At 41.7% G+C, this 11,450-nt stretch overlaps 1 protein-coding gene across 8 annotated transcripts in view; it reads right to left on the reverse strand.

Annotated features, from left to right (window-relative positions):
• The window catches only part of LOC115195336 (serine/threonine-protein kinase MRCK beta), a 124,866-nt gene that overhangs the window by 72,063 nt on the left and 41,353 nt on the right, over positions 1-11,450 (reverse strand). For all 8 annotated transcript variants that reach the window (XR_003878681.1, XM_029755116.1, XM_029755165.1 and 5 more), the window contains exons 7-10: positions 6,689-6,889; positions 1,627-1,875; positions 1,041-1,284; positions 729-848 (exon numbers count right to left, since the gene is read on the reverse strand). Coding sequence is in view for 7 of the 8 variants with exons in the window: in XM_029755116.1 (XP_029610976.1) it covers positions 729-848; positions 1,041-1,284; positions 1,627-1,875; positions 6,689-6,889 (814 nt within the window). In the remaining variant the exon portion in view is untranslated. The remainder of the gene's footprint in view (positions 1-728; positions 849-1,040; positions 1,285-1,626; positions 1,876-6,688; positions 6,890-11,450) is intronic.

Consider the following 11,450-nt stretch of genomic DNA (forward strand, 5'->3'; position numbering starts at 1 on the left):
GAGGATTTCACCTTAATAAAAGTAATAAAAGTGACAGCCATTGTGACAGCCAATAAAAGTGACAGCCATTGAAAACAGTGGTAGGCTGAAAACTTTTATTGGGATGGTTTGTCCTCGGGGTTTCGCCTGCCATATCAGTTCTGTTATACTCAGACATAAGGTTAACAGTTTTAGAAACTTTAGAGTGTTTTCTATCCAAATCTATCCATTTTGCATTTTGAATGTTCAGAGGCCAGTTGTCAGGAATTTATTACAGATTTTGGACTTTTGAGAAGGTACTCAGAACTACACGTGCATCTCTGCCTAAAGGCCACTGGAATTCGGTGCCTTATATCTTTTCAGATTAGTGATGTTTTCAAATGTCATTATCTGCTGACTAACAACAGCTGTGAACAGACAACCACATAGATAGTAGAGGTTGTGTCCTTTCAGGTGATGTGTAACATTCTAACTCCAAATTATTTAGAATATGTTCACACAAATGCAACTACATCAGCAGTTCAAAATAACTGAAAATGGAGATCTGTAAAGCTATCTAAAGGGGTTAGGTGAAAGGATACTTGTGTTGCGCTGGAATAGCCCCAAAAGTAAACCAAGGGCACATCAAACACTTTCAGGTATTTGACCTTTGTGTTCCAGCCAGGCCTGATTTAAAACGCCCAGACAGTGTTGAGTTGCCAGTCAATGATGTTGGTTTGCCAGATTGGGTTACATTGAGAGACACTGACCTGCAAGTTTCTTCTTGAGCCTCTCGATCTCTTCGTTGAGCTTCTTCATCTCCTTGTCTCGGCCCTGGGTGGAGGCCCCGCGGCCAGGCCCGTGGAGAGACTGCGCAGCCTGAGTGGACTCTGGAGGGGGTCAGAGAGGGCAAGAAACACAGGTCAAGGGTCAGAAGTCATGTTCACTTTAAACTGTGGGTCACTAAGGGTGTGTATCAAGGGTGTCTGTGTGTGCATGTTTCTCCTGGCCTCGCTGGTGTGTGTGTCTACGCATGCGATCTGTGTGTGTGTGTGTGTGTGTGTTTCTTTTTGCCCTTTCACCCTGCAGCTTGCGACTCAGCTCTTGCTTCTCCTGCTCCAGCCGGCGGATCCTCCTCTCGAAAACCTCCACCCCCAGCTCCCTCTCCTGGTCCCTGGGACCGCCCTCCTGGGAGCCCCCGTCGGACAGGCCGGCTCTGTTGACGCTGCCGCAGTCCGAGAAGCAGCTGTCCGTGGTGTAGGTGAAGCCCACGAAGGGCAGGTGCTGGCCAGTGAAGCCGGTGTGCGTAACTGGAGGGGCAATGTCCTGTTGGGTAGGAGAGAGGAAGAGAGAGATCGGTTAGAGTCGAACAGCCAAACTGACCAAGGGAAGAAGTAATTAAACTACTGAGGTCGTGGAGGACAAAAACACTTCTGTTTTTCATTTTTAACCAGGGACCTGGGACTATAACTGAGTGTCTTTCGCTGGCCAATCAGTGAAATAGAGTTCATTCACTTTAGCTTGGCTGGCTGTTTTCCAGTTAGCATTAATTAGCTAGCTCCTTTCCAGTTAGTGTTAACTAGCTAGCTTGAGTCTAGGTAGCATTTACTAGTTAGCTATTTTTCTGTAATCTTTAGCTAGATAGCTTGTTTCCCCAAGCCCACCCACCGGGTTTTTAAGAATATCGTCGTCTACGTCGAAGTTGGAGGTGTCAGATGGGGAGCTGACGTCGGGGATGTAGGGCGCCTCGGTGGAGCGGATGTGATCCCAGTCGATGCCAGCGAAGAATGGGTGGTCCTTGAAGTCACCGATACCGTTCTGGCCCAGGCGGCGCTCGCGGCCGCAGATGAGATTCGAGATCAGGTCCTTGGCGTCCTCCGACACATCAGTGATGTTTGAGGGGAACTGGAAACGCTCCTGTAAGAGAGCAGGGAAGAGAGGAAGAGGGGAATCAGGACTTAAAATCTCCTTTATAGTGTCAATAGCATTCATTACAAAAACACTCGCATATAAATATCTGCAAAAGAAGCAGGAGGGGATGAAAAAAAAGAAAAAAGAATGGGGGGTGAAAGTGAGAGGGGGAGCGATGAAGGAGAGTTCAGAGAAAGAGGGGGTAACATTAGGGAGCCTGACCAAATGAGGCACAGGAACGGCAAAGGAAGTAGGAGGAGGACAACAGAGTGAGACCTACAAAGAGAAAGTCAGAAAGACAGCAGGAAAACATAAGGGCAAATCAACAGAATTACAGAGATATACAGTGCCTTCAGAAAATATTCATACACCTCGACTTATTCCAAATGTTGTGTTACAGCCTGAATTCAAAAATATATATATAAAAAAAAAAATCTGCCACCTCCACACAATACCCCATAACGAAAAAGTGAAAACATGTTTTAAGAATTGTTTGTTAATTTATTGAGAATGTAATACAGAAATAACTAACTTGCATAAATATTCAAACCTGAGTCAATACTTTGTAGAATTACCTTTGGGTAGTGATTATAGCTGTGTCTTTCTGGGTATGTCTCTCAGAGCTTTCCACACTTGGATTGTGCAACATTTACACTTTTTAATTGAAAATAATTGTTCAAGCTATGTCAAAATGGTTGTTAATCATTGCTAGACAACAGTTTTGGACCGGTGTTTTAGGTTATTGTCCTGCTGAAAGGTGAATTAATTTCTGGTGGAAAAGCAGACAACCAGGTTTTCCTCTAGGATTTTGTCTGTGCTTAGCTCCACTACGTTTCTTTTCCATCCTGAAAAACTCAAATCCTAAATGCTAGAATTGCTAAAAAACAGCCAATCTGACCATTTTCAATAAAAACCTTGAACCCACCTTTCCCTAAATATGTGTATTTTACACTAGCAGTATTAATAGACAAATATAACAAAATAGAAAAACTGATCCTCAAAGCACCATGAAGGTCACAATGACCATATGTATATTTAACCGGGCCTCGAGGAACACCAATAGCCAACCAGTTTAATAAATAAATGTAACAACAAAAGCGTGGCCTCATTGGACCCCCCCTTCGAATCAATGTCATTTGGTTGTGTTTATGAAGGTATTCGGCAACATTCAAATACGAAATGTAAATACTTGAAAGAACATAATTTCATTCATTTGTTAATGTAGGCTATACAGTGCATTCGGAAAGTATTCAGACCCCTTGACTTACCCACATTTTGTAACATTACAGCCTTATTCTAAAATTGATTAAATATGTTTTTTTCCCCCTCAATCATCAAGACAGTATTTCAAATACAAAATTGATTTCACTCGTGGAGTGCCTTTGTTTCAACTATGAAACAAAAAGCATGTGCATTAAGACAATTTGTACAAAAATAGGTTAATTAGAAACCTTGAAATCTGCTCTTTCTAGTAGGGTATAGCAATCAAAACATCTGGCCTGCATGGACCTCTGTAGAATGATATGGAAGGAGTGCTCTTCGGTAAGCTCCTTGCTTCTTTGTCAATGAACGCTGTCAATACGTTCTCCGCAGGTCATCAGGCTCTCCATTCAACAATTTATAATGTTGTCACCCATCAGACTATTGTCAATTTAATGTTGTCTTTAGGCCACATCTATTATTATTATTATTATTATTATTATTATGTGGAATTAGTTTCAATATTGTTTAGGTGTAGTCTGGATGGGCCAGCAACTTGTCTTCCAGTCAGGTTTCTTATGACCCATTTTAACATAATAAATGCATTTATTTAGCAAGGTATTATTTATTATGGAATATTTTTACAATTGAAATATCAACAGTCAAAATGACCATCATGGCCATTCTAGCAGTTATGCAATTCTGGCACTCCGCGTGTTAACAATTACAAGCATGCCCATAACATGATGCAACCACCACAATGCTTGAAAATATGGAGTGTGGTACTAAGTAATGTATTTAGGGCAGAATGTTAACTGCATTGCCACATGTTTTGCAGCATTACTTTAGTGCCTTGCTGCAAACAGGATGCATGTTTTGGAATATTTTTATTCTGTACAGGCTTTCTTCTCCCTCTGTCAATTAGGTTGGTATTGTGGAGTAACTACAGTCGTGGCCAAAAGTTTTGAGAATGACAAATATTAATTTACCAAGTTTGCTGCTTCAGTGTCTTTAGATATTTTTGTCAGATGTTACTATGGAACACTGAAATATAATTACAAGCATTTCATAAGTGTCAAAGGCTTATATTGACAATTACATGAAGTGTTGACCCTTCTTTTTCAAGACCTCTGCAATCCGCCCTGACATGCTGTCAATTAACTTCTGGGCCACATCCTGACTGATGGCAGCCCATTCTTGCATAATCAATGCTTGGAGTTTGTCAGAATTTGTGCGTTTTTGTTTGTCCACCCGCCTCTTGAGGATTGGCCACAAGTTCTCAATGGGATTAAGGTCTGGGGAGTTCCCTGGCCATGGACCCAAAATATCGATGTTTTGTTCCCTGAGCCACTTAGTTATCACATTTGCCTTATGGCAAGGTGCTCTATCATGCTGAAAAAGGCATTGTTCGTCACCAAACTGTTCCTGGATGGTTGGAGAGAAGTTGCTCTCGGAGGATGTGTTGGTACCATTCTTTATTCATGGCTGTGTTCTTAGGCAAAATTGTGAGTGAGCCCACTCCCTTGGATGCTTTACTGTTGGCATGACACAGGACTGATGCTAGCTCACCTTATCTTCTCCAAACAAGCTTTTTTCTGGATGCCCCAAACAATCAGAAAGGGGATTCATCAGAGAAAATGACTTTACCCCAGTCCTCAGCAGTCCAATCCCTGTACCTTTTGCAAAATATCAGTCTGTCCCTGATGTTTTTCCTGGAGAGAAGTGGCTTCTTTGCTGCCTTTCTTGACACCAGGCCATCCTCCAAAAGTCTTTGCCTCACTGTGCGTGCAGATGCACTCACACCTGCCTGCTGCCATTCCTGAACAAGCTCTGCACTGGTGGTGCCCTGATCCTGGCGCTTGCTGGACTTTCTTGGGCGCCCTGAAGCCTTCACAACAATTCAACCGTTCTCCTTGAAGTTCTTGATGATCCAATAAATGGTTGATTTAGGTGCAATCTTACTGGCAGCAATATCCTTGCCAGTGAAGCCTTTTTTTGTGCCAAGCAATGACGGCACATGTTTCCTTGCAGGTAACCATGGTTGACAGAGGAAGAACAATGATTCCAAGCACCACCCTCCTTTTGAAGCTTCCAGTCTGTTATTCGAACTCAATCAGCACAACAGAGTAGTCTCCAGCCTTGTCCTCGTCAACACTCACACCTGTGTTAACAAGAGAATCACTGACATGATGTCAGCTGGTCTTTTTGTGGCAGGGCTGAAATGCAGTGGAAATGTTTTTTTGTGGATTCAGTTCATTTGCATGGCAAAGAGGGACTTAGCAATTAATTGCAATTCATCTGATCACTCTTCATAACATTCTGGATTATATGCAAATTGCCATCATACAAACTGGAGCAGCAGACTTTGTGTCATTCTCAAAACCTTTGGCCAGGACTGTACAATGCTGTTGCTCCAACTGTTGTAAAGTCACCAGTGGCCTCATGGTGAAATCCCTGAGTGGTTTCCTTCCTCTCTGGCAACTGAGTTAGGAAGGATGCCTATATCTTTGTAGTAACTGGGTGTATTGACACACCATATAAAGTGTAATTAATAACTTCACCATGCATGATATTCAGTGTCTTTTTATTTTTACCCATCTACCAATAGGTGCCCTTTATGTGAGGCATTGAAAAACCTCCCTGATCTTTATGGTTGAATATGTGTTTGAAATACACTGCTCGACTGAGGGACCTTACAGATAACTGTATGTGTGGGGTACAGAGATGTGGTAGTCATTCAAAAATCATGTTAAACACTATTATTGCACACAGAGTGAGTTAAGTAACTTATGTGACTTCTTAAGCACATTTTTACTCCTGAATATATTTAAGCTTGCCATAATAAAGTGTTTGAATACTTATTGACTCAAAACATTTCAGCTTTTCATTTGTAATTAATTTGTTGAAAAAAAAACATTTTTTTTATATCCACTTTGACATTATGGGGTATTGTGTTTAGGCCAGTGACCCAAAAATATCAATTAAATGTTAAATTCAGGCTGTAACAACAAAATGTGGAAAACGTCCAGGGGTGTGAATACTTTGTGAAGGCAGTATTCTATAAACAATATATAAACCATGACAGACGATTTCAACCCATTCATAATTAAAATGCCTGTAATATTTGATAAGTGTACCGTGTAACTGTGAAATACTGTACATTTGGAAGTAAACAATCAATAAATGGTTAAAAAAATTCATTATTCAACTGTTTGGAATATGTAGCACTTATTGCTGGCCAACAGATTCAGAAAAGGAGGCAGGAAAAGCATATGCGAGTTGCTAGCTGTCACTAAGGCAGTTTGGATGCTGATGACACACACACACACACAAGCTAAATTCCCTATATTGTTGCAAGCTTGTCACTAGGGCCCCCTCACTTTGTCCTGCCTCAGAGGTAGGCAACATGCTGGTCCTTAAACACAGATCTAAGACCAGATTTCCCTACCCATACCTGTGACCCAATTCTCTTGCACAGCATCCTTTCCTTGTTTTCAGGAATGGACACAAATGTGTGAAAGCATAGACTTTCAAGGCCCGCTTTCAGCTTCACCTCACCACATTGTCGCAACAAACTAAACTTTTCAAAACAAATGTCAGCCAGTTTCCTCAAGTTTACCTCGTGGTTCATGATCTTGCCATAGGTCTCCACCAGTGACTCTGCATAGAAGGGCGTCTCCCCGTAGAGCATTTCATACATACAGACCCCCAGCGACCACCAGTCGCACTCTGGGCCGTACTTCCCCATGCCGTCCTCCATGGCCTGCAGGATCTCAGGGGAAATGTAGTCCGGAGTGCCAACAGCCACAGACGACTTTACCTGGAATAGGAGAGGAAAGAGGGGGGAGAGAGGTTGGGAACTACAAATGAGGGGTGGAATTGAAGGGTTGTCAGAGAAGCACGATTTAACATTGTACTTGTGAAGAGGTCCTGCTGTGATGAAATCAGAGGTTTGTGTGTGTATAATGAGACCCTATTCAAGTATTAAAAACCCAGTTTGAGTTGGCTCTGATCTGACGGTTCAAATACTACTTGAAAAACCCACTATGGCCTTCAAGCACATCATCAAGTTTGAACATTTAAATATTAGAAACATTTAAAAGCAAATCAAATTTTTCTGTTACATGCTCCGAATACAACAGGTGTAGACCTTACAGTGAAATGCTTACTTACAAGCCCTTAACCAACAATGCTTTAAGAAGTAAATATATATTTTTTGAAATACAGAGTCAATGTGCGGGGGCAATGGTTAGTTGAGGTAATATGTACACAACCGTTCAAAAGTTTGAGGTCACTTAGAAATGTCCTTGTTTTTTGTCCACTAAAACATCAAATTGATCAGAAATACAGTGTAGACATTGTTAATGTTGTAAATGACTATTGTAGCTGGAAACAGCAGATTTTTTATGGAATATCTACATAGGCGTACATTATCAGCAACCATCACTCCTGTGTTCCAATGGCACGTTGTGTTAGCTAATCCAAGTTATCATTTTAAAAAGGCTAATTGATCATTAGAAAACCCTTTTGCAATTATGTTAGCACAGCTGCAAACTGTTGTTCTGATTAAAGAAGCAATAAAACTGTCCTTCTTTAGACTAGTTGAGTATCTGGAGCATGAGCATTTGTGGGTTCGACTACAGGCTCAAAATGTCCAGAAACAAAATAACTTTCTTCTGAAACTCGTCAGTCTATTCTTGTTCTGAGAAATGAAGGTTATTCCATGCGAGAAATTGCCAAGAAACTGAAGATCTCGTACAACGCTGTGTACTACTCCCTTCACAGAACAGCGCAAACTGGCTCTAACCAGAATAGAAAGAGTGGGAGGCCCCGGGGCACAATTGAGCAAGAGGACAAGTACATTAGAGTGTCTAGTTTGAGAAACAGACATCTCACAAGTCCTCAACCGGCAGCTTCATTAAATAGTACCCGCAAAACACCAGTCTCAATGTCAACAGTGAAGAGCTGACTCCAGGATGCTGGCCTTCTAGGCAGAGTTCCTCTGTCCAGTGACTGTTCTTTTGCCCATCTTAATCTTTATTTTCGAAACGTTGTTCAATAAAACCTTGGCCTGTTAGCGCTCAGCTAACCACTTTTAATTCCCTTACACCATGTCATAAAAAACATTAGGAACTATGAGCCCTTGTCTCCATCCCAAACAGCACACTAATTCCCTATATAGTTCACTACTTTTGACAAGAGCCTTATGGGCCCTGGTCAAAGGTAGTGGACTACAGTGGCTTGCAAAAGTATTCACCCCCTTCACGTTTTTCCTATTTTGTTGCCTTACAACCTGGAATTAAAATTAATTTTGGGGGGGGTTTGTGTCATTTGATTTACACAACATGCCTAACACTTTGAAGATCCAAAATACTTTTTATTGTGAAACAAGAACACAAAAAAAATTGAAAAACTTGAGCGTGCATAACTATTCACCCCCCCAAAAGCCAATACTGTGTATAGCCACCTTTTGCAGCAATTACAGCTGCAAGTCTCTTGGGGTATGTCTCTATAAGCTTGACACATCTAGCCACTGGGATTTTTGCCCATTCTTCAAGGCAGAACTGCTCCAGCTCCTTCAAGTTGGATGGCTTCCGCTGGTGTACAGCAATCTTAAGTCATACCACAGATTCTCAATTGGATTGAGGTCTGGGCTTTGACTAGGCCATTCCAAGACATTGAAATGTTTCCCCTTTAACCACTCGAGTGTTGCTTTAGCAGTATGCTTAGGGTCATTGACCTGCTGGAAGGTGAACCTCCGTCCCAGTCTCAAGAAGACTAACAGGCTTCCCTCAAGAATTTCCCTGTATTTAGCGCCATCCATCATTCCTTCAATTCTGACCAGTTTCCCAGTCCCTGCCGATGAAAATCATCCCCACAGCATGATGCTGCCACCACCATCATCCTTCACTGTGGGGATGGTGTTCTCGGGATGATGAGAGGTGTTGGGTTTGCCTAAGACATAGCATTTACCTTGATGGCAAAAAAGCTCAATTGTAGTCTCATCTGACCAGAGTACCTTCTTCCATATGTTAAGGGAGTCTCCTACATGCCTTTTGGTGAACACCAAACGTGTTTGCTTATTTCTTTCTTTAAGCAATTGCTTTTTTCTGACCACTCTTCCGTAAAGCCCAGTACTGTAGAGTGTACAGCTTAGCGGTCCTATGGACTGATACTCCAATCTCCGCTGTGGAGCTTTGCAGCTCCTTCAGGGTTATCTTTGATCTCTTTGTTGCCTCTGATTAATGCCCTCCTTGCCTGGTCTGTGAGTTTTGGTGGGCGGCCCTCTCTTGGCAAGTTTATTGTGGTGCCATATTATTAAAACATTTTAATCATGGATTTAATGGTGCTCCGTGGGATGTTAAAACTTTCAGATATTTTTTTTATAACCCAAATCTGTACTTCTCCACAACTTTGTCCCTGACCTGTTTGGAGAGCTCCTTGGTCTTCATGGTGCCACTTGCTTGGTGGTGCCCTTCGCTTGGTGGTGTTGCAGACTCTGGGGCCTTTCAGAACAGGTGTATATATTCTGAGATCATGTGACAGATCATATGACACTTAGACTCATGTGACTTCTGAAGGTAATTGGTTGGACCAGATCTTATTTAGGGGCTTCATAGCAAAGGGGGTGTATACATATGCACGCACCCCTTTTCCGGTTTTTATTTTTTAGAATTTATTGAAACAAGTAATTTTTTTCATTTCACGTCACCAATTTGGACTATTTTGTGCATGTCCATTACATGAAATCCAAATAAAAATCCATTTAAATTACAGGTTGTAATGCAACAAAATAGTAAAAACGCCAAGGGGGATGAAAACTTTTGCAAGGCACTATAGTAGGGAATAGGGTGCCATTTGGGATGCAACCCTTCCTTCCATTTTACACCCGTTGAACTATGAGGGCACTCGGCATATCAAGTCATTTACAGATGCTAGGTTTTTAAGAGGGAGACAAATCTTAATAAAAAATTAAGAGCTTGATTCCTAGACAGATTAAGCCTATTCCTGAGCTACTTTGATTTTTAATCAAGTTTACTGGTAATTTGGCGTTGCATACACGGCTTGGACTGTCGTTAATCTTTGTGTAAGAAGTTTAGAGACCAGAGGCATATAGTCAGACCTTAAAGGAAAGATTCACCCATTTTGAATGATAGATATTTTTGGGGCTTCTCTGAGCATGTTCTATAGATTCTCCGGGTCATTTCATGTTTTCATGAGCTCTTGCCGTTCACGCAGGAAGATTTACAGCTGGTATGACATAGCATTGTGATAAAGCCACTCTCACGAGACCAGAAGTTAATAGAAAGATGACTTTTAGATCGCAAAAATGTCTATCGTACATGTCAGATTTCAATGCTGGCCGATGTCAAAGAGGAAGATTGTATTTTCTTTAATGAGCCATTGATCCTTTTTTTTCTATCTTCTTACATGGAGAAATGTGTAATTTAGAGGGTCCATCACATTTCTCCTATTGCATGGTGCTGCCCAGTTGCTCAGAGAGCAGAATCCTGAGTGGCTTTGTGGGAAATGTAGGAAACTGCAAAGTCAGAGGAAGCTTGGGGAGAGGATTGAGCATCCTTGGAGGGTATTTTTACCATGCTGCGTGACGCTCCTCAGCTCGGCAACAATAACAACGGTGGTGGCCCTGTTTCCCCCTAAGGCAGATTCCAACTTTAAACAACACTGATTCAAAATATAATTTTTACTTATTGGCTAAACACAAATTGAGCATATTTCTTGTTGTCAGTTAATCAGGTTCTGTGAAAAAGACACTAAATTGAAGCCCCCTAAATCTGATTATATAGCCACCATTACCATTTTAATCTACTAAAACTGGATGATGATGTTAGCTGCTGTGGAGTGTGAAACAGTTTGTGTGTAAACTGTTCTGTAGATATGTCCTCGTTGGTGCGCATCGGTCTAAAGTTGCTGCTGCTGCAGCAGGGTGAAGTTGCCCCTAGACGCTGATCGTGCATCGGTTATGCATTTCCCCCCACAAATGGTTAAGATTGGGGGAAGGGAAAGCTGATCCTAGATCTGTTCCTAGGGAAAACTTCACCCGGAGTGCTGCTGCTGCACAGTTCCGCAAGGCTGTTGCATTTGAATGTGGCTTCTACTTCTGCTACTAGTTCTCTATAAGACTGTTCAGGTCCTTGTTGTATGTAAATAATTAGAATCTATTGTAATCTCTAGTCATTCTATTTCTATGGTTGGAAGTATTTACTGTAAGTCACTCCTCATTGACATCTTTATTGACCTGACTAAAGTATAGGAGTCTCTTATTGACCACTCTGTCTGCATGCTAAATAGCACCACATCCCCTATAGACCCATTTACCGGCCCGTCATGAAAAGTAGCGAGTGCAGTTCATCATCAGA

Source organism: Salmo trutta, chromosome 1 (genome assembly GCF_901001165.1).
Source record: "Salmo trutta chromosome 1, fSalTru1.1, whole genome shotgun sequence".
NCBI lineage: Eukaryota > Metazoa > Chordata > Actinopteri > Salmoniformes > Salmonidae > Salmo > Salmo trutta.